The 22904-nt window shown below is 64.8% G+C and overlaps 1 protein-coding gene across 8 annotated transcripts in view; it reads left to right on the plus strand.

Moving 5' to 3' along the window:
- PRDM16 (PR/SET domain 16) overlaps positions 1 to 22904 on the plus strand; it is a 313792-nt gene that overhangs the window by 285526 nt on the left and 5362 nt on the right. For 4 of the 8 annotated variants that reach the window (XM_023257992.2, XM_023257993.2, XM_045034961.1 and 1 more), the window contains 8 exons: positions 3348 to 4764; positions 7541 to 7628; positions 10066 to 10235; positions 10860 to 10937; positions 16412 to 16581; positions 17048 to 17222; positions 21105 to 21338; positions 22160 to 22334. In XM_023257992.2, the coding sequence (XP_023113760.2) occupies positions 3348 to 4764; positions 7541 to 7628; positions 10066 to 10235; positions 10860 to 10937; positions 16412 to 16581; positions 17048 to 17222; positions 21105 to 21338; positions 22160 to 22334 (2507 nt within the window). The remainder of the gene's footprint in view (positions 1 to 3347; positions 4765 to 7540; positions 7629 to 10065; positions 10236 to 10859; positions 10938 to 16411; positions 16582 to 17047; positions 17223 to 21104; positions 21339 to 22159; positions 22335 to 22904) is intronic. The other 4 variants (XM_023257995.2, XM_045034962.1, XM_045034964.1 and 1 more) reach the window with 2 other exon arrangements.

The following is a 22904-nucleotide window of genomic DNA, read 5'->3' on the forward strand; positions in this document are numbered from 1 at the left end:
TGCTGTTCTGGTGTGGGACACCCAGGGCTGACCGGCCGGTCAGGCCTTTGTCAGGTAGCTGGGGCTGTGCCCTCCTCCTGCTGCTGTCCCCAGCCCAAGCTTCCAGCTGCCCTGCTAGAGATGACCCAGACACCAGCCTTCCTCGGCCGCTCAGCCCCCCAGTCACCTGCAGGTCCTGGATGGAGGCATGTGCGCCCTGGGGTGCACCAGTGGTTCCCCCTGGGAGGGGTCAGGAAGAGGCGAGCGGGTGTGAGTGGGAGCCAGGGGCTGGGACTTGGTGACTGCAGGTGTGTGTCCTGCATTCTGTGGATGAGGGTCCCAGGGAGTCCCACCGTGGGGCCTCGAATAGCAGCTCAGAGTTTCTAAATGAGCTAAGAGCAGGAAGTCGTGCAGAGGTTCAAAAGCTACCGCCTTTCCGGGCGCGTGGAGATCTCGGCGAAGTCTCCCTGGAGCGTATTTAGTGACAGAAGCTCCAGGGACCATAGGTCTCTGCCACCGTTCACACCGCCTGCACAGACTCCCCGTGTGGGTGGGCAGGGCGTGGGGCAGCCCGGCCGGGCCCCCGGGGCCGCAGCTCCCGCCACCGGCTTGCCTGCACACACACGTGCCTCAGATAGGGTGGCACACGCTTGGGAAATGGCACATAAGTGTGGCTTTGCACGTCCTCCAAACCCCGGCGGAGCCTCCTTCGGCCCGTGGTAAAGGCCGTGTTGGGCTTGGAAAGGCGAACCCGCAAACGAGCGAGGAGGGGCGCAGACAGCGCGCGCCGGTCAGGAAGGACGGGCTGCTTGGAGGGGTGCGGGCTCACTGCAGCACGGTCACGGGCGTGCCCAGACGGCGTCCACCTGCCGGGCACCCCCTGCGTGGATGCACACGGCAACTGTGGGATCTGCCCAGACGCCCCCAAGCCCTTTCCCCGCTGACCACGCAGGCCGAGGCGGCGTGGCCTCCCAGGGTGCCTCCTGCCCCACGGAGCGGAGCGTGTGCTGGCTGTTTGGGAGGGCGGTGTCAGGCACGCAGGTGGTCAGCCTCCCGTGGGCACTTTCCGGAAAGGGCCCCTCCCTAGAGTGAGTGTCGCGTGGGAGCGCATCCGTGCACACACCCTGCGAACAAAAGACACGCGGTGGGCAGGGCCACTCTGCACCCCGGCAGGGCCGGGGGGCCCCTCTCACGTCCACCGCGGGCCGCAACGGCTCTGAGCCAGCTGCCAGCGTGCGGGTCCGGCCGCCCCGTGAGGATCTCGGGCCCCCAGGAGGGTCCTCGGTAGCCCCAGAGTCCCTGCCACACCCTCCACCCTGAGAGCAGAGCGGTGGGAGCCAAGGGGCCCAGACTCCCCACGACCGGGCGTGGGGCCGGCCCTGAGGCCCTGCCAGGAGCTGCCCCGGCGGGGGGGGGGGGTGGTGCGTGTGCGAGGCCGGTTCCCAATCTGGGGTTCGTAGCAGCCAGTGACGAGGCACCGGCGAGCCGGGCCGGGGCACAGTGACACGTCACTCGTTCAGCCAGCAAGGGCAGCCCGAGCTGAGGAATGGCCTTGCTCCCCCGAGGCCGGGTGGGCGACCCGAGTGTATTTATAGACCGTCTCCTCTGTATCAGCCGCCTCCCAAAAAGGGCAGATTTGATCCAACGAGGCCGCGCTCTTCCCCCCTCAGCCTAGAACACGTCCCTCCACGCCGACGGCCAGGAAGGCAGGGCCTTTAATATAAATAGATACTGCGATGAAAGCACGCGATAATCCGGGGCCAGAGCCCCCACGGCAGGAGCAGGACACCAGGCGGCCGAGGATTTGTATGAACAAGAGACAGGCTGGAATCACTGTTTCCACTGGGGCTGCGTTTAGGGAGCAAATCGTCCCGCGGAGAGAGACACGTGTGCACGTGCGCTCCTCCCTTTCTGGCTGGAAAAACAAGGAAAGAAAGGAAGCAAAGCTGGTGATTCCGTGACAACACTCGACTCACAAGCCACCGGGGAAATGGGGAGACGGGGTCGCCTGGGCCCGGGGGTCCTGGTGTTCGGCTCTGGCCGGCAGCGCCCCCTCCTGCCGAGAGCAGAGGCCGGTGTCCCCCAGCCTGAGCCTGCTGCTTCTTCACCCCAACCTCTCACTCTCTCGAACTCGGAACCAGCCCGTCTCCACGCGGCCTGGCTTGCTTGGGCTTCCCTCCCGTGCCCACCTTCCAGCCATCCCCCGACGGCCACTACACACAACCAGGGGACGTGCTCCCACGCCCAGACCCCCTAAGCATCCCCCGAGTGGGCTGGTCCCCCCGAGGCCCCTCTCCCCAGACGGAGAGCAAGAGAGTTAATCTGGCAAGTGGGGTTTCCTCTTAGTGGCGGGGACAGTGTCACTGAGGTGGACAGGGTGCAGGTGGGAACCCTGGGGCCCGGGAGGGACTGAAACAGGTGGCTGGGTGGCTGCACACCGAGGTTTAGCCCCCGGCAGGGATTCCAGGAGACCTTGGCCCCCGCATCACAAACACTCACGTGCACAAACAGCACATGTACCCCACTTTCTCACCGGAAGGTTGAGGCAGGCGCCTGAAACCTGACCGAGTGGGAAGGTGCAGGCAGGTCTCACCAGTGTGTGCCGGTCACCACAGGTCAGCCCCCAGGGTAGGGTGCCCACACACGCTTACATACGTGTGCACACATGCAGGCACATACATACATGCACACGCACACGCTCGTGCACACACAGATACATGCACTCGTGCAAACACACATGCAGACACACGTGTGTGCACACTCATGGACACTTGTGCACATGCCCACAGAGACACACACTCGTGCAAACACGCACGCAGACACGCACGTGCACTCATGGACACTCGTACCCACAGATACATGCACTCGTGCACACATGCAGACACGCGCGTGCACACTCATTGACACACGTGGCCACCGATACACGCACTCGTGCAAACACGCACGCAGACACGCACGTGCACACTCATGGATGCTCGTGCACATGTGCCCACAGATACACTCACTCAAGCAAGCACGCAAGCAGACACGCGCGTGCACACTCATTGACACACGTGCCCACAGATACACACTCGTGCAAACACGCAGACACACGTGTGTGCACACTCATGGATGCTCATGCACACAGGCCCACAGATACATGCACTCATGCAAACACGCACGTGCACACTCATGGACGCTCGTGCACACGTGCCCACAGATACACGCACTCGTGCAAACACGCAGACACACGCGCGTGCACACGCGCGCACACACGTGTGCTCGCGCACATAAGCAGTCTGCTCCCGATCGCGGGGCCCCGCCCCCTCCGCCGCAGGGTTTCCCCGTAATTTCATATCGTTTGTCTTTGCTTTGTGCTGATGTTTTAGGTGAGGTCTGCCACAAATCCTACACGCAGTTCTCCAACCTGTGCCGCCACAAGCGGATGCACGCCGACTGCCGCACGCAGATCAAGTGCAAGGACTGCGGGCAGATGTTCAGCACTACCTCCTCCCTCAACAAGCACCGGCGGTTCTGCGAGGGCAAGAACCATTACCCGCCGGGCGGCATCTTCGCCCCGGGCCTGCCCCTCACCCCCAGCCCCATGATGGACAAGGCGAAGCCGCCCCCCAACCTCAACCACGCCGGCCTGGGCTTCAACGAGTACTTCCCGTCCCGGCCGCACCCGGGCGGCCTGCCCTTCTCCGCGGCGGCCCCCCCATTCCCCGCGCTGGCCCCGGGCTTCCCGGGCATCTTCCCCCCGTCCCTGTACCCCCGGCCGCCCCTGCTACCTCCCACGCCGCTGCTCAAGAGCCCCCTGAACCACACCCAGGACGCCAAGCTCCCCAGCCCCCTGGGGAACCCGGCCCTGCCCCTCGTCTCCGCCGTGGGCAACAGCGGCCAGGGCGCCACGGCCGCCGCGGGGCCTGAGGACAAGTTCGAGCGCCGCCTGGAGGACTCATACGCCGAGAAGCTCAAGACGCGGGGCAGCGACCTGTCCGACGGCAGCGACTTCGAGGACGTCAACACCACGACCGGGACGGACCTGGACACGACCACGGGCACGGGCTCAGACCTGGACAGCGACGTGGACAGCGACCGGGACAAGGCCAAGGACAAGAGCAAGGCGGCCGAGGGCAAGCCCGAGTGCGGGGGCGGCGCGGCGCCCCCGGGCGCCCCGAACAGCGTGGGCGAGGTGCCGGTCTTCTACTCCCAGCACGCCTTTTTCCCGCCGCCCGACGAGCAGCTGCTGGCCGCCTCGGGCGCCGCGGGCGACTCCATCAAGGCCATCGCCTCCATCGCGGAGAAGTACTTTGGCCCCGGCTTCGTGGGCATGCAGGAGAAGAAGCTGGGCTCGCTGCCCTACCACTCTGTGTTCCCCTTCCAGTTCCTGCCCAACTTCCCCCCGGCCCTCTGCCCCTTCGCGGACCGCTCCCTCGCCCACAACTTGCTGGTCAAGGCCGAGCCGAGGTCGCCCCGGGACGCCCTCAAGGTGGGCGGCCCCAGCGCCGAGTCCCCCTTCGACCTCACCACCAAACCAAAAGAGGCAAAGCCCGTGCTGGCCGCGCCCAAGGCGCCCCCGGCGCCAGCGTCCGGGGAGGAGCAGCCACTGGACCTGAGCATCGGTAGCCGCGTCCGAGCCAGCCAGAACGGAGGGGGGCGGGAGCCCCGCAAGAACCACGTCTACGGGGAGCGCAAGCTGGGGGTCGGGGAGGGGCTGCCCAAGGCGTGCCCGGCACAGCTGCCCCAGCAGCCCTCCCTGCACTACGCCAAGCCATCGCCCTTTTTCATGGACCCCATCTACAGGTATTAACATCCCTGCCTTCACCTGCTCTCCCAGAGGGGCCGCCACCGCCCGGCTGGGCGTCTGGGCGTCTGGGCGGGGCCTCCCGGACGCTCGGGGCTCCCTCTCGCGGACAGCCGCTGGGATCCCCGGCCTCCCCTCGGACCCCACCCGGCCCCGCTGTGTCTCCAGTCGCCTTCTCTGGACCAGCTGTGCCTCCTGCAAAACTCAGACCCTTGCTCTTTGCTCTGCTCCCAGTCCCGGTCCCGAGGCCGCCCTCGTGGCCCCTACCCTGCCCCGGAGCCACAGCTGGGGTTCCTGGTGGCCCAGGAGAAAGCAGAGAAGGAGCCGCTGGTCTCCGGGAGCGGGGGGAGGGGGGAGGGGGAGGAGGAGGGGGAAGGAGCAGCTTTGGAGGGTCCGCAAAACATCAGCATCCACCTCTCTGGTAGCCCTCCCAGTGAGGGCTTTGATCCCCTCAATTGGGGAACCCCCTCCCCAATTTCTGGGCAGACTCCGATCAGGTGGGCTTGTTAGGTGGGAGGGGTCCCGCCGCCACCACACGGTGTCCTGTGGGTGCTGGGCAGGCCGAGCCTCGAGGAGAGGGCGGCCTGGGAGGGGGGCCGGGGGGTCCAGGAAGCAGGCGCCAGGCACAGTTGTGGGGCTCAGGCTGCTGAGGCCGATACCGCCGGTGCCCGTGTGTGACAAGCCCATGCACACACACACATGTGTGTGTACACCTGGTGTTCAGGGAGCACCAGAGTATGTGGCCGCCTTGAAGGCACAGACGCCTGAGTTCCCCAAGGGGCCACTGTGGCCTGGAGACCATGTGCGAGTGAGGAGCCCACATCTGCTGAAGGTGCGCATGGGAGAGAATGACATCAGAGCACGAGCCCGGGCTGGCCCGGCCTCCCACCCTCTGCACTCAGCACCCGTGGCCCCGGCCGCCTGTGTGTGCGGCCAAGGACTGACGTCATCACCACAGGAAACATGGAAAATGCCCCTTTAAGTGTTTGGTGCGGAACACCCCATCCACAGACGGTTTGAGAAAGTTGACCAGACACTTGCAGAGGAGGGGGTGACTCTCCACCTGCCGAATGCGTCTCCTTAGCTTTCTGGGCCACACGTGCCCGGCGAAAGGCCTAGAGGGCGCCTGACAGTTCAGTGAGGCTCTCCAGACTGTAGGCACGGCCCTGAGTGCCCCTGGGATGTGCAGAGGACGGCAGGGTGATTGCAGGCTGAGAGACGGGACCTCCCCGTCGGGCCACAGGGCTGGAATCAGCGGGCTGTCAGTTAACTTCTTCCCATCCTGTCCCTGGCCTCCCCGCCCTCTCTTCAGGGCACCCCTCTGCCCCCTCTCACCTGGTTTAGGGCCACAGGCCTTTTACCGGAAGCTGAGTGAGGCCAAGAAGGGGAAGTCCAATCGGGCCTCCTCTGAGACCCAGCATACCCCTGGCTCTGGCTGTCAGCCCTGGGGTCCATCAGCCGAGGGAGGGGCTGCCTGGGCCCCAGGTTCGGGCACAGACACCAGCGAAATGCCCTAGGGCAAGCTGGCTCCACATCCCTCCCTGCCACGACCAAGCCCATCAGGACAAACGTGCGGTGTTTGGAAGTCCCTCCCCAAGCCAAGGTGTGGGCGGCTGCGACTGCCCACAAACAGGCCGGGCCCTGGGGCTGGGGGCCAGGGCCCCCCTCCTCTCCTGGGTGACTCCAGCAAAACCCTGCACCATCCCCCACGGGCCGCCCCCCCCGCCCGGTTCACCCCGAACACGTGACCCACAATCTTCCATCCCCCGGGCTGGGCGCACGTGACAGTGCGGTCAGCCGGGCTCAGCTGGCCTTGGATGCTCAGGAACTGGCCTGACACGACTGCCCAGCCTCCTCCCTGGGGTCCCCTGGCTTCAGGGACGATCCACCAACCCCACAGCATCTCGCTCGACGGCCGAGTCGGACACCGTCCAGCTCTGAATAGGGCCTCGGGTAGGCCCCACAGAGCGAGACGCCCTCCAGGCCAGCTTCCCACACGACCAACACCGCCTCTCCGGGGGGAGGCCCTCCACGCCCCCTCCCGCGCCCTCTCCCTCCTGGGCCAGGCCGGCGGGCCTGCGCGGTTCCCGGTGGCCCCTGGGACACTCCCAGGGTGGCCATGCTGTCTCCCTGCGGCTCACGCCTCTCCTTGTGCCATCTGTACATCCTGCTCTGGTCGGCGTCCAGTCAGCTCCCGGCTGTGCAGCAGAGCAAGGCCCTGGTGTGGACAAAACGGGAGTGGCTGGTGGGGTTTGCTCAGAGCAGCCGTGTCTGTGTGCAGAGAAGTGGCAGGTCTCCCCAGATGGCACTCTGTGAGTCTCTACCCAGCCCCCCCCCCCCGCCCCGAGGGGACTGAGGCTCCGGCCACTTCCTCTGCTTGTCCTATGATGGGTTGTCACCAGCATCTGGGGAATATTCTAGAATTGTCCTCTCGGCAGCCATTGTGAGCTTTTCGGTAGACCCCACGTGGCAGCCATGGGAGGCCCTGAGGACCCCCCGGGACAGCCGCTGGGTGGTTGGTGGACGCTGTGGGGGGGGGGGTTGGTGGACCTGCAGGGGTGCGGAACCGGGCGTGGGGAGCAGCGGGGGAGGTACAGCAAGCGTTCAGGCAGGTGGCAGCCTGGAGGCCGTGCAGGTGGGCAGGTGGGCTCCTTCACTACACCCCCCACTGTCAGGCGCACAGAGTAGTAGCGGGGGGGCACGGATGGGCACCCTCCCTGTGCAGCCCCGGTGGCTCGGTGGGGTACGTAACCCTCTGTGTTGCCTGCCGTCCAGCAGGGTAGAGAAGCGGAAGGTGACAGACCCCGTGGGAGTCCTGAAGGAGAAGTACCTGCGGCCGTCCCCTCTGCTCTTCCACCCCCAGGTAAGACCCAGGACTGCCGGGCCTCAGGACCCCCCATCCTGGGGCCAGGTGGGCAGGCAGGCCTCGGGACCCCCCATCCTGGGGCCAGGTGGGCAGGCAGGGCTCGGGACCCCCCATCCTGGGGCCAGGCAAGAGGGCTGGGCTCGGAACCCCCGTCCTGGGGCCCTGCAGCCGGGCTGCCCAGACAGACAGGGCTCTGCAGGGGGCAGGCTCCCACACTCAAGGTGTGCCTCAGCTCCCCTGGCCGTCAGACGGCCAGGGGATTGCCACCATGGGTCCCCATGAGCCCGGAAGAATGACAAGGTCCAAGACAAGTGAGGAAGGAGAGTGGTGCTCTGCAGGGCAGCCCTGTGGGTCTCTCAGAGGTGGCCAAAGACCCCAGAGCATGAGGGCACTCACCCACCTACGGTTCAGGCTCTAGGAGGGGCAGTGAGCCAGCAAGGCCGTCGGCAACAGCTTGGAGACGGTGGGTCCAAGAACTTGGAACATAAGGTGACAGACCCAGGACGTTTATGAGGGAAGACCAGGGTCAGGGGTCTGGGAACGTGAATCCCCAAGCCAGGTCGTGGCCACACAGCCCGCCTGCAGGCACTCCCATCCCCCACTCCGGCTGCGTCCTCCCAGGGGGTGGGTGCAGAGATGTGGGGGATGCGCAGCAGAGGGGAGAGTTTGTCCACCTGTCCTCACCCCTTGGGGCCGCCCCCACCTCACTTGGGCGTCCTGGTACCTGAACAGTGAGACGGCCTGAACCAGACCCCAGGCCGGGCATTGTTCTCTCTCTCTGTGTTTCCCACCTTGGACAAACACCCCCAGTCGGTGAAACCTGCCCCCCGCCTGGGTTCACAGCTAAACTTAGCACCTCCCATTGTTTCGTCGGGGCCATGGGGTTTGCTTAATAACTTCCCCTGATTTTCCTCGGGTCGGGCTGGAAAAAGCCGACAAGCCAGCCAGGCGCATCCTGTGTTTGTGTTTGTGCGGGAGCTCTAGCGGCCCGGAATATCTGATCGGGGGAGCAGGCCCGGCAGGCCGGACCTTCGGGCGGCCTCAGCAAGACCCACCCAGGCCTGAGGAAGAGAGGCCTGGCAGGGGGCCGGCTGCCCATTGTCCCTCCTGCCGCTCCCCCCTGAGCCGAGCCACCCCCGCTCTGCTGCCTGCCCCTGGGCCAGAGCGCGGGGAAGGGGGGGGCAGGGAGGAAGCCTAGGGAGTCACCTAATTAAATGGTCTGAGGTCCGGTGGTCACTCGGGCGCGATAACTGATGGCCTCTGCAAAGGACAGGGTCACCGCTGTATGAAGACATCAGCCCGCAGCGGCCAAGTGCAGGACTTTGCCAGGGCCTTTCTGACGCCCGACTCAGGTGTGTGCAGCCCCTGGGGTACAGGACGAGGCGGTCCTGCCTGGCCGCGGCCCCCCACCACCTCTGGAGTTGCCAGGGAGTCTGTGTGGAGAGAGCTCCAGAGCCTTTCAAGGCTGCAGCTAAAATTGAGGTGCAAAGCCAGCTGGGCAGCAGTCTGTGCGCCTGGGGTCCCATCGTCCAGGCGGTGGAGGGGCCAGCGAGAAGCCGGGCAGCAGCCGAGGGGCAAGCTGTCAGCGGGGACAGGGAGGGCAGCCCACGGCTGGTGGCATCGTGTGTCCATGCAGCCCCAGCGGCCCCCTCCCTTCTCCTGTCCCCAAACCCTGAGCCCTCGGGGACAGGCACAGTCTGGGACCCTGATCAGAACTCTCCCCACCAGGTGGAAATGGCCAGTGCCGCGTCCTCCTCCCCCAGGCAAGCCCTTGGCATCTCCAAGGCCTGGAGAGGTGGCCCCTCTTATCCAGGTCACCAAGTCTGTGCTGGGTCACCTGGGCATCATCCTTTTGAACACTCAGGGCGTCCAGCCTTGGGCTGTCGGATTCCTTCTTAGAACTTCGCCTGCAATCATGGCCCGCTGCCACTAGGCGGTGCTGCCCAGGCCCCTGGTCCCTGTTAACGTGAAATGCAGGTCGATTTCTTGATTTTTCACGACTCAAAAAAAAAATTAAAGGAAAAGAAAGGAGAGAGAAATCAGACATGATTCTGTCTTTAAACCAAGCTAGGCCCCCAGGAGTGCCGGCCAGGGATGAGGACAACGGGGAGGGGTGGGGTGTGGGGGTCCGAGGTAAGGCGAGTCATTGCAAGGCAGGAGCCTGCCCCACCGTGTGCCCCTGTCGGGCAGAGAGGCTCCCACGGCCTGGGCCCTGGGCTGAAACGGGGCTCCCAGGGAAGGACGAGCGGCAGGGCTGGCCACAGTGGCCAAGAAGCCCGGAGACGGCCCGTTCTACCCACAGCCTGAGGGCCCGCACAAGCCTCTTGTCCTGGCCCAGCTGCGGATGTGCTCAGTCGCCGGGAGAGGCGTCCACACTGCTCAGGAGAGGTAGCAGCTCAGGGGGTCCCCGTCTCTCCCTCTCACCTGCCGACAGATGTCAGCCATCGAGACCATGACAGACAAGCTGGAGAGCTTCGCGGCCATAAAGGCGGAAGCGGGCAGCTCCCTGCAGCCCCTCCCCCACCACCCCTTCAACTTCCGGTCCCCACCCCCCACGCTGTCAGACCCCATCCTCAGGAAGGGCAAGGAGCGGTATACGTGCAGGTAAGGCTGGGCGTGCCCGGGGGGGCCGGGGGCCGGTGGGCGCCCCGCCAGGTGGCCGCAGGTGCCCCGCAGCGGCCGTGAGCCTGCGCGTCCTGGGAAAATTAGGTCAAAGCCAGAGCACAGCGGGGTAGAAGTACACGGTTTGCTCTCCAATGGAGATCGTTCCCCACGGATGTGTAGGTGTGGGGTGGCACAAGAGAATGCAGCCTTAACCCAGCCGATCAGAACTCGGAGGGTCCGAAGCCAAGGTGTGCTGGTCAGCGTTTAAGCCCGGTCCTCAGAGCCAGGGTGGAAAGTCCAGACGCACAGCTTGTCCCCAGCGGCAGGAGCCCGTTCAACGTGGCTGACATATTGCTGGGGGAGGGGGCAGAGTCCCAGCAGGCCAGAGTAGGCGGGGCCCGTCTGTCCAGCGGCAGGTGCAGGCCTCTCTGTCAAGTTCAGCTGGGCCCTGGGGCTGAAGGACAGACTGCAGTCCCGGGGGCCACAGCCAGGCCACCTGCCCCCCCAGCTTTGGGACCTCGGGCCCTAGACAGCGAGTAGGAGGAACCGCAACGGGAAAGGGTGCGGGTGCCCCAGTCTGTGGCAGCCTGACTGCCTAACGGTCCCCCTGCCCTCTCCACCCAGGTACTGTGGCAAGATATTCCCCCGATCGGCAAACCTCACGAGACACCTGAGGACGCACACCGGGGAGCAGCCGTACAGGTAGGAGCCTGTCCCATCGGGGCCGGGGCGGTGGGTAGGCAGGCTCCCGGTGAGACCGTCCCACCCCGCCCCCGCCACTTCCCACTCACAGGAAGGTGAGGGTGGGAGCCAGCATGCTCGGGTCAGGTCGCTCCCTGGACCCCAGAGCCGTCCTGTGTCCTGGGGTGTCATAAAGATTAGGCAGGAGGTGGCCAGCGGGACCCACCCCCCAGAGTCGGGTGCCTGGGAGCAGCTCTCCCACCGCCGCTGTCGATGGGGGCAGGGCGTTCAGAGCAGCACCGGCCAAAGCCAGGGCCCGGGTGGCCTGATGGAGAGACCCCGCCCCACCCCCACCCAGCTCAACTCCCATACGATGGGTGGGTGGTGGGCCAGGGCCGGCACCGAAGGCGGGGCGCGCAGTGGAAAAGGAGCTCCATGCAAATCCGAGTCTGAGCCTGGGCTTGGGGCGTCCTGAGGGACTCTCGGGTCGCTAGCCCTGGATGGAAACCGTGTGTCTGCTCCCGTCCTGTCTCCTCAATGCTGGGCTTCTACCTGCGGGCACGCAGCCACCCCGCAAGTGGGTGTGAGAGCCGTCACATCTGTTCCCAAGGGGGGGTGGCACCCCCGTTTCAAAGATGCTGAGCCAGAGGCTTAGACACCCTGACCTGCCCGGGAGCGGAGCCCATGGCCTCTCTAGGTGACCGTCCTGTCCCCAGAGAAGCAGAGCCTGTCCCTCGGTCCCTGGGGCCTTCATCAGAAGCAGAAGGGATGGGGGTGACATCTGGCTTTCAGCGACGAGCCTGAGAGTTGGCATTTTATTTATTTTTTTTTTAAATGTTTATTTATTTTTGAGAGAGAGACAGGGATAGAGCATGAGCAGGGGAGGGGCAGAGAGAGAGGGAGACACAGAATCCGAAGCAGGCTCCAGGCTCCGAGCTGTCAGCACAGAGCCCGATGCGGGGATCAAACCCACGAACCGCGAGATCTAGACCTGAGCTGAAGTCGGACACTTAACCGACCGAGCCACCCAGGTGCCCCGAGAGGTGGCATTTTATATGAGAGACCGGGTGGCAGTGACCAGGAGGCAAATCAGGGAAAACGCTGGTGTAGATGTCAAGACCTCATTCTGGGGTATGTCTGGAGAGCGGCAGCTGCTGGGAACTCGGAGTCTGGTTTCAAGTCGGCAGCACAAGATTCCTGTGCCCCGGCCACACAGAGCTTGGAGTTCCCGTCCCTGGGAAGGGCAGCCACGTGGGGTCCCCTCAGGTGTCGTGGTCCCCATGCCCCACCCTGAGATGCGACCACCACGGGGCCATGTCCTGTCCTGCCTGGACAAGTGACAGCTCAGGTCACTCAGCAGTCATCTCAGTGCCCCCAGGCCACCCCAACACGCACGTTCCCCCGTCCCCCCATTCCACAAAGCCTAGCAAAGGGAAGGCTGATTGGGTCTGGCTTCCTCCCCGAAAACGTGTTTTCCTATAAGGGGAGCCACCTTCTGAACAGTGTTGTGTGTAGGAGCCACCCCCCCCCCCCCCGAGGGTCAGGCGGTGTTTATGGAAGAGTTTAATTATCATTGATTTCTCTTGCTCTCTCCAATCTGTGAGTTTCGACTTTCCTAACAATAATTGCTTTGAAAGTTTGCATTGCAAATCCTGACTTTATCTGGCTCAAGGCAGCCCTGTGATGGGGAGGGTGGGGTGTGTGATTTCCCTTTTGACATCACTGGGCGCTTCTGGGATCACTTTGATCATTGGGAGAATCTACACTGGAGGAGGAAATTTCGTCCGTCTGTCCTCAGAAACTGTCCAGGGGACAGCCCCCCCCCCCCCAGCACCTCCACCAAAAGACAACGACTCCACCCCACCCCCGCCCCGGCAGGGTGAATCCAAACCACCGGCTGCCCACCCGGGGTGAGCTCCCCTTCGGGGCCAGCCCCAGGCGTGCGCCCCTTCGTGTGCCCCTGGAGGCCCCTCGAGGGCAGGAGGAGGGAGGGAGGGCTGCTGGGGTGCTGCAGAGTAGAGACAATCAAACCAGACGACCTCGGGACGCTTCCTTTTAAGCCCTTGCCCGAGATTACCTAAAATCACTCAGAATGTGTTTCAAAGCCCTGACTCTCAGGGAAAGGAAGACCCCTTAGAGTGACTGGCAGTCTGTTTCCTGGAGGGAAGCTCAGCCCACCTGCCGGCCCAGTGTCCTCAGCTAATGGCTTCTCCAGGCTTAGAGATCTTTGCCTGAGGTTGGAAGGTGCCAGAAAACACATGCTCGTCTCCGAAAGCTCCAGCAGGTGGGGGGCACGGGGCGCAGTTTGGGCTGGACGGACGTAAACCTAGGCTTGGGGTGAGGGGCTGCCCCTTGCACCCATGCCAGCGCCTCGCCCACGGGTCCCCCCAGGACCCGGGTCACGGTCTGGCGCGGGCCTTCGCGGTCTGGCCAGCAGGCTCCCGGAGGGACACGCGCCTCTCCAGCGGCAGGTCCTTTCCTCCCCGTGAGCCAGGCCCTGTCCCCATCCCCTCAGGTGGCCCAGACCGTCCCCTTGCTTTCCTAGTTCTGAGTTTTCGGGCTGGATTTCAAAACTCTCTCTTCGCTTCCCTTCCCCCTGCTTTTACAACTACGCAGAGCGTGTCCCCCTGTGGTGTCCGGTCCCGGGAAGGACCCTGCGCCTGCCCCCACCCTGTTACCGCGCCTCCGCCTGGCTGGCTTCCCTCGGGTGAGGGTGCCCAGGGGTCCTCTCGAGGCCCTCGCTGCATGCTGCCGGGCCACCGGTCATTCCTGGTTGCAGCCAGTGCCATGGCCGTGATGGTCCACAGCCAGGCCATAAATTTCGCTAGCCACTTGGCGGCTTATTTACAAGGCAAACCCCGGCTGCTCAGAGGACGCTGATCCCCCGAAGCCCAGGGCTCCCTGCTCCCCTAAATTTCAAATGGGCTTCTCTATCCGGGCCATTGGTTTAGATTGGAACCAGGAGAGGGCCACACTCAGGGCTCTCTGGGGCCAAATCCAATGTATGGCTCCCCTCCGCCCCCCTCCCCGGCCCCACAGCGGGTGGAGAGAGCGCTCCGTTTCCAGTAACGAGACAATCCCGTCCAACCCCGTGTCTGACCGAGGGTGCGCCCCGGCCAGAGCTCGTGGGTCAGGTGGAAGCTGTCAAAGTTTCCTGCATTTCCAAAGAGACGAGAAGGGTGCCGCGTGCGGGTGTGTGTGAGCGCACGCGTAGACAGGCCCCGGGGAGGCCTGTTGTGTGGCCAGGGGGCAGGTGCCCAGCCAGCATGGCCTCGTACTCGGTCCTTCCTGAGCAATCGCCCTGAAAGCAGGATGGTCGCCTGGGGACCTGTCAGCATCGGGGGCAAGGAGACGTCTGTGACATGAGATGGTGTGTCCAGGGATGTAAAAGCTCTCCTTCCTGGGCCATCCTGAGGGGCAGCCCAGGGCACCCCAGCGCTGCTGACCCAGCCGCGTGAAGGGCTCAAGCCTCGGTCCCTGTGCAGCTCACGCAGAACAGCGCTGGCGCCCGTGTGGGCTTCCAGGATGGCGGGTCCACGCTGGGGCCAGCGGACATCGTGAGGCGTGGGAGGAGAGGCTGTGACCAAATCCGCGTGCTTCCAGAGGCCCGGAGGCGGCTTAGCCAGCCCAACAGGGAAGAAGCCGCCAGGCCAGTCCTGGGCTGAGGGGCAGAGAAGGCTGAAGGTCACTCAGGAGTTCGCCAGGGACGGCGGCCCAAGCCGCTCACGTAAAGATCACGAATGGCTCCTTGCCCGCCGACCGTGGAGGACGCCAGAGCCAGCGAAGCCTCGGCCAAGAAGCTTCAGACACCGAATGAGAGAAGCTCCAAAATCGTACCGTGGGAGACCGGGGTCCCCTCTGATGGGGACTCGCCCTGTTTGCCGTGCGTCCGTCCTCAGACCCCCCCAGGGGCCGTGAGGCAGGAAGTGGGCTCCCCTGGACGGCTTCATCAAGCTGTCCCTGGGAGCAGGGACAGCTCCGCTCCCGGGTACAGTGCTATCCGCCCAGGGGCTCAGGCAGGAGGCTCCGGCTGCCAGCCGGGGCCTAAAGCTTCCTGCCTCGGGCCCCCCCCAAGTGCACTGTGATGGCCAGACTGCCTGGGCAGGTGTCAAACGTCAGCCGGGCAGGGCAGTGCCGTGAAGGCCGGCCTCACAGCGTGCTGGCCCGGCCCCGGGTGGGAGGCTGGGGTTTCGGAAGCACCCTCGGGCACGACTCGGTTCCCGTGGCCCAGGGCACGTGAGCGTATTCTATGTTGGAGCGATGGAGGGGGGAGGGGCCTCCTGTGGGAACACCACGCTGCCACACTCAGGACAGGTCCCTGGCACCTCCGGCCGCACCCTCCGGAAGAACACGCACCTCCATCGCGTGCCCTGCTGGGACCTGCTGCGAAGATGGCTCCTGAGAGACTCGGCGGGGCACTGCCTCCTGTCCCCTGCAGAAGCTGTTTTTTTCCAAGTCCGGGAAATAAACTAGCCTGCAGACAATGTTGCAAGTGTTCACAGCCTGTGACACGGGGAAGCATCCCTGGAGGCCTTCTGAGGACCAGGCGCGCACACACATGCACGTGCACTCCTGCACACGGACGCTCGCGCGTGCACACACCTGCACATGGGCACGCACACATGTGCACCTGAACACGACTGCATCAGGTCCCCTCTGCTCGGACTTCCGCCACCAGGAGGCGCCGGCGCGGCTCTGCAGACGTGTCGGGCCACCCTCCCTCCAGCTCTAGCTGGGCCGCTGTTTCTGGCTTCTGGGTGTGGATATTTCCCTCAACTGGGAGAATAGCCTCCCTTTCCTGCCCTCAGGGCCTGCGATGGGAGCAAAGGCCGCGCCCGCCCCAGGCCCCCACACCGAGGGGGCACCGCTCAGGTCACGGACACTCTGAGGGACCCGACTGAGGCGCCGGTGGAGGGAGCGTCGTTCTCGGATTTTTTCAGTGCTCGGCCGGGGCCCGCGATCACCGTCCGCAGAGGGGCAGGGACGCGAGGCGATCGCGTGGGGCCCGCGGGACCCTCGCGGTCCGTGTCAGGAAGGCGGGGGACAGCCTCTGGGGAAGTTGGGGCAGCCCCCGGCCCCCAGTTAGTGAATTGGCACGCGAGGCCCCATGTGCCCGCAAACCCACTAAAAGGCGGCCGGGTCCAGGCCAGCTCTCCCCATACCAGAGTGGGGGGGGTGGTCTCTTCGCCGTCTCTCCGACGGGAGGAAGGTGGCCAGGAGCAGGATGCCGGCTCCTCCTGGGGGGGGACGAGGGAAAAGCATCGAGAGGCTTCCATGGTGCTCGGCTGCCCCCTTGAGGCTGCTGGGAGTGCGGCCCTCGGGCAGCGGGGAGGGGGGACCCGGGTGCACCGGCGGCCCCGCCCAGGGGCCCCCTGCGGCGGCAGCACCGGGTGAGTCCCCACCGCCCGCCCCCCTGCCCCGCCTGCCAGGAGGCGGGGGCGGGGCGTCTGCGAGGCTGCGGGGCGGGGCTTCTCTGAGGCGCGCGTGTCTTCCAGGTGTAAGTACTGCGACCGCTCCTTCAGCATCTCCTCCAACCTGCAGCGGCACGTCCGGAACATCCACAACAAGGAGAAGCCCTTCAAGTGCCACCTGTGCAACCGCTGCTTCGGGCAGCAGACCAACCTGGACCGGCACCTCAAGAAGCACGAGCACGAGCACGCCCCAGGTGGGCTGTGGGCATGGGGTGGGGGTGGGGGGAGGGAAGGAGGAGGAGGGAGAAGACAGGGGAGGGGAGGGGGGAGGAGGAGGGAGAAGACAGGGGAGGGGAGGGGGGAGGAGGAGGGAGAAGACAGGGGAGGGGAGGGGGGAGGAGGAGGGAGAAGACAGGGGAGGGGAGGGGGGAGGAGGAGGGAGAAGACAGGGGAGGGGAGGGGGGAGGAGGAGGGAGAAGACAGGGGAGGGGAGGGGGGAGGAGGAGGGAGAAGACAGGGGAGGGGAGGGGGGAGGAGGAGGGAGAAGACAGGGGAGGGGAGGGGGGAGGGGGAGAGGAGAAGACAGGGGAGAGGAGGGGAGAGAGAAGGGAGGGAAGGGGGAGGGGGGAGGAGAGGAGGGGAGAGACGGGAGGGAGAGGAAGGGGAGGGGAGGGCTCAGCTGAGGGATGCTCTTTCTCTGATGCTCCCCCGTCCCCACAGTGAGCCAGCACTCCGGGGTCCTCACGAACCACCTGGGGACCAGTGCCTCCTCCCCCGCGTCCGAGTCAGACAACCATGCACTTTTAGACGAGAAAGAGGACTCCTATTTCTCTGAAATCAGAAACTTTATTGCCAATAGTGAGATGAACCAAGCATCAACGCGAACAGACAAACGGTAAGAAGTCCATTCCGGACCCCAAGCCCACCTGCCTGGCCACGCCCAGAGCAGGGGCACCCCACCCAGCCCCAAGTCTCCATGAGTAGGGGCCCGCAGCGCAGGGTGAGACCGACGGGCACCGTTGTGGCCCGGCTCTGCCCCCTGCACGTGGCGGGGGGCGGGGGGGGGCTTCGGCCAGGGGGTCCCCTCCCGCCTCAGTCTCTGGTGGTGACAGTAAGCACCCGGGCTGAGGGTGCGCGCCGTGTGCTTACAGCCGCACCGAGCTGCTGGCGTGCTTTGGCTTGGGCGTCACGGGCGTGCCGCGGAGCACAGGCCGGGTGAGGGCTCTGGCGTGAGTTCTGCCGTGGATGTGAGAGTCTAGAACATTTCTGTGGAGTCCGAGGCACTGCAGGTTTCCAAACAGGAGCGCCGCCCAACACACGCGCGCACACGTGTGCGCACACGAAGTCACACGTGCATGTGCACGCACATGCACACATATATGCATGCACATGATGGCACACGTGTGTGTACATGTATGCACACACGTACATACGTGTGCACATGCAAACCCATGCACACATGTCTGCATCTGCATGAAATCAGACACGTGCACACATGTGCACACATACCCACAAATATATGCACATGCGCGGACACATGAACACATGTGCATATGTATATACACACATGAAGTTACCCACATGCTTACCTACACACCTGTATGTTTACACACATATACACATGTACACACATACATACACACCACATATATACATGCACACGCACACAGATGCACGCACACGCACTCATGCACATGCACACACACTCGTACGCACATGCACACCACATATATACATGCACATGCACGTGCACGCACAATGCACATACACACACATGCACTCACGTACGTGCACACACGCACACTTCGTACGCACATGCACACGGTCGCAGAAAAATGGTAGAATTCAGATTCGAGATGTGGAGGGTGTATTGCACAACCCTGGATCCCAAGGCTCACGGTGTGGCATTTACTCTGGGGGTCCCTTCTTGAAGGACCCGTCAGACCCCCAGGAAGACGTTCTCCTTGCGTAAAAGCTGGGGCCAGACCAGCCGTCAGAAAACCAGAGACGCTGCAAACTTCAAGTGGCCTTGGGGTGTGAGCCCCTAATTCTGCAGAGGAAGACAGCCCGGTGAAGTGGGGGGGGGGGGGCACTGCTCCAGCCACAAAGCCGGGACTGGAACCTGGGCCCAGAGCCCTGGCCCTTAGGCTGGCCACAGGAGGGCCACCCAAGACAGAGGCCGACGAAGAGCCTACAAGGGCTTGTCAGTGGCATCCACCACGGGGTGGGCGGCCATGCCAGGGTGAGCCCAGGAGCGCCGGGAAGACCTTCACGCCTAGAGCCCGGGTGGCCCAGCTCTTCGCCGTGAGGACCAGAAACCCGGCAGGACGGAGGGGAGAGGAGACGGCATCACCCTAACCTTCTCCACGGAGCGTCTCAACCGGGGCTTCCCGTCCAGCCCCCGCGGGAGGGGCAGGAGGCGAGGCTCAGACAGAGGAGACTGGGCCCCGCGTCCCTCAGAAAGCCTGGGGCGGAGCTGGCCACAGACCCAGGCCCTCGGATGGCCTGTCCCGCTGAGACCCTGTCCCCGGGAGCTGGGGAACCTCCAGGAGACGTCCCACGTCATCGCCAGAAGTGAGAACCACGATCACAGTCGGCACGAAGCCACCACCCTGCGTCAGGTGCTGAGACGTTGGCGGTTCCGTGTGGAGCCGACGCTGACATTCTCGGGTTCTCGTCCGGAACCAGTTTCCTTCTCTTGATCGTCAAGGAGAATCTAGGGATGCCGGGCTCCCTGGCCCCAGAAGCGCTTAAATACCTGGGCTGAACTGCGTCCCCCGCCAAATCCTGACCCCTAGTACCTCAGAACGTCACCTCGTTTGGAGATACGGTCTTTACCGATGTAATTGGTTAAGATGAGGTCACCAGGGTGGCTCCCAGTGCCACGCGATGTCGTGAAAGAAGAGATTAGGGCACAGCACACACGGGGAGAAGCCGTGTCATGTAGCAGAGATGGGAAATGGGGAGATACACCTACAGCCATCGGGCGCCACGGATCGCCTGCCAAACGCCAGTGGCTGCGGGAGGCCCGGACAGTTGTCCCTGAGCCTCAGAAGGAACCAGGCCCGCCTGCACCCGGGTCTCAGACTCCAGCCTCCAGAACCAGGAGAGTCCGGGCTCCGGTTGTGCAAGCCCAGCCCCGGCGCTGGGTCACGGTGGCCCCGGGACGTCACCTGCCACAGGTGCCCGCTCTGTCTGAAGCTGACGCCAGCCTGCGGGACCCCATCCTCTGTCCCTGCTGCCCCCCACTGAGTGCTCCTGGTGGATACAGGCCTCCTGCGCGGGGCTGCGGTCCCTGCTCCCAAACAGAGGGGCCCATATATAGAAACTGCAAAGCACTCTTAACTCCGATTAGACATGCACAGGGCCACCTGCTGAACACAGTCCCAGTCCCGGCCCCCAAGACAGCCACCTGCGCGGCTCATCCCACCCTCACACCGCCGAGGGGGCACAGGCTCCGAGATGGCAAGGTCACCCACCAGAGAGCCAGGGACAAAGGCAAGACCCGGGTCCCGGCCCGTGTCACTTGGCTCCAGAGCCCTTGCCCCTGGCGGGTGGATGCGTGCCTGGTGACAGTGCGAGGGGCCATCGAGAAGGGGGACGTCAAGGGTTCTGCATGTCCGGGAAAGCCGGTCGCGTGTCAGCATCTTGTACTTCCTCCAGGAAAGGCAAGGGTGGAAAATGAGCATGGCCGACAGCCTGGAGATCGGGGACCTCCCGGCCCAGTCTGTCTGCACAGATCCCTGAGTGTGGAGGCCAGCAGTCACTCGGAAGTGACACCCCCTCCACCTGATGCCCAGACCAGGACCCCGGTCTCCCCTGACATCAGTGGATGGATTCCTGTGGGCCGTGTGAGCTCCAGGAGGAACGGGGTCTGGGGGCTCTGAGCTCCGGCCCAGACGTGGGCTCAGGAGGCGTCTGCCCAGCCTCCCCCTCCCCCTCCACGCTGGACACCTGCCAGGATCTTCAGAAAGAAAGGAGAAGGCTCACCATCGCTCAGCTTGGGTTTTTCCCTTTTTTTTTTTTTTTTTTTAAGTTTTTATTTATTTTGAGAGAGAGAGAGAGCAGGGGAGGGGCAGAGAGAGAGAGAATTCCACACAGCAGACCTGCCTTGGGGCTTGAACCCGTGAACGTTGAGACCAAGACCTGAGCCAAGATCAAGAGATCAAGAGTCAGACGAGTCAGGCTGAGCCACCCAGGTCCCCTGGGTGTCTTCCTCTTGATAACGAGGATCCAGAGTGGAAAAGTGTCACCCAGCCAGAGTCACTAGGAGGGAGATGTGGGGTCTGGGCTGCAGGCGGGAGGCCAGCAGCCTCCGAACCAAACTCGTCTGGGTGGGTTTCCCTGACTGACAGCAACCCAGCCCTCACCCTACAGAGCCCTAGGCCCCCAGAGCCTCTGTTGGCAGAGGCCCCCTCACCCTGGGTTGCCGGTGTCCCTGTGTCCTCGTGGCTGGCCAGGAGGAGCCAGCAAGGGCCGATCAGCAAACCTCCCCAAGGGTACCCCTTGTGCAGTGCCCAACCCCAGCTCCAGCGCCCAAGACCCCCTTCCCCTCTAGACTGGCCGTGGCCTCCCTCCCTGACACGCACATCCTGAATCCCTGCTCTCGCCCCTGCCACGCCCTCGCTCGCTCCTCAAGGGGCTGCTGAGGCCGAGGGTTCCGACAATGCAGGCTCTTTCCACAGGGGGGTGAAGACGGCCGTGGGGGGAGAGCCGACCGGAGCCCAGTCGGAGGCCTTGTGGGCCCCGGGGCTAACTCCCTCCCCTGTCCCTTCAGGCCGGAGGTCCAGGACCTGGACGGCAACTCCCAGTGTCCGGGCCTGGCCAGCGGGAAGCCGGAGGACGTGGAGGAGGAGGAGGAGGAAGAGGAGGAGGAGGACGACGACAGTCTGGCGGGGAAGTCCCAGGACGACACCGTGTCCCCCACGCCCGAACCCCAGGGTGCCTATGAGGACGAGGAGGACGAGGATCCGCCCACCTCCCTGGCCGTGGGCTTCGAACACACGCGAAGGTGGGGGCCACGCCCGGGCAGCCTGACCTGCTAGGGCCCGGGCCAGGGAGGGGCCTGAACATCGTGCGGGCGACCTCGCTCTCAGGCCACCCGAGGCCCCAGCATCCTCCTGGTTGGGTTCACCCCGGTTCCCAGCAGGTGTCTCCACCGCGGTGGGAGCTTCCACACACAGGCTGCGAGGCCCAGCCCGAGGCAGGGGGTCAGGGGCTGGCCCGCCCCCTCCCACACACACTTCCCAAGCCTGGGGGGCGGGGGCAGGCACGCTCCCGAGCTGAGCGGGAGCTGGTCCGTAGCGACACGGCCTCCGTCCCGCGGCCGGGGCAGTGGCGTCTGGCCTCCAGCGGGCTGAGCACTGGCGGTTTGCAAGCAGGGCAGGCCGGACCCCTCCCCGCGCCGCCCGGCTGCTCACTGCCTTTGTCGGGCACCAGGGATGCGGCCAGCACTCCAGACGGTCCTGGGGGAGCCCTGCAGGGACTGCCCGTTTCCCCTCGCCCCTGGGTCCTGCGAGCGGGAGCCCCCGCGCCCTCCAGAGCGGCCCCCCGATCTGTCCCCCGTCCCCAGAGCCCCGGGCGCCCCCCGCCTGCTGCTTGTGGTGTGTGCACGCCCTCGCCCCCTCCGGTGGCCTCCGTCCGTGGCCCTCCCGCATCTGTGTGGCTTCTGTCCAGGTGTCGACGTGTCTGTGTGTCCGTCTCCTTGTGCATGTGGCTCGCGGAGGTGCCATGGCGTGCATGCAGGCACGGAGCCGGCCGTGGGGCATCAGAGAGGCGGCCAGAGGCCAGACCAGCTAACGCCAGGCCCCCTCTCCCCGGTCATTGGTGCAGGTGTATTGAGGAGCAACCAGGCGGTCTGTTAGCTTTGGAGCCGATGCCGACTTTTGGGAAGGGGCTCGATCTGCGCAGAGCAGCTGAGGAAGCGTTTGAAGTTAAAGATGTGCTTAATCCCACCTTAGACTCTGAGACTTTAAAGCAGACACTGTACAGGCAGGCTAAGAACCAGGTAGGTACCGAGCAGAGCCCCCCACCCCCGGCACCCCCAGGCCAGGTGGCAGGTGGCGGCCGCGCCTCCTCTCGTGGTGGCCATCCTGGGCCTGGGGCACGCCAGGACCGCTGTCCCGGGGCCCACTGCATCGGCTAGAGACGGCCAAGCCACCGCCCCTCCCCCGCGAGCAGGGGTGGGGCAGGGAGAGGTTGAGGCAGATGAATGGGAACCGGGCATTCCCGGGCGCGTGGGTCGCTGCCCTCTTGTCCCCGGCGACAGGCGCCCGCGGCCGGGCGTCCAGCCTTGAAGCCGGGCAGGCCTTCCTCCCTCTCCGATTCAAGCACGAATGGCTGGCGGCCCAGGCTTCTCTTGAAGGAAGCCCCCTCTCACACAGCCACTCGTTCCACAGTGGAGCTCCGACAGGGTCAGCGAGGGCGTCAGGCTGGGCCTCGACCCCCCCTTCTGTAGCGCAGGCGGCCGCAGGGCCCTGCTTCCTGCTTTCATCCGTCTAGAGGGGCGGGGTCTCCGTCGGCCCACCCCTGAGTCTCAGCAAAAACCGTCTGCGTGTCTGTCTTTGTCTTTTTACTA

The sequence above is a fragment of the Felis catus genome, chromosome C1, assembly GCF_018350175.1.
Source record: "Felis catus isolate Fca126 chromosome C1, F.catus_Fca126_mat1.0, whole genome shotgun sequence".
In the NCBI taxonomy this organism is placed as follows: Eukaryota; Metazoa; Chordata; class Mammalia; order Carnivora; family Felidae; genus Felis; species Felis catus.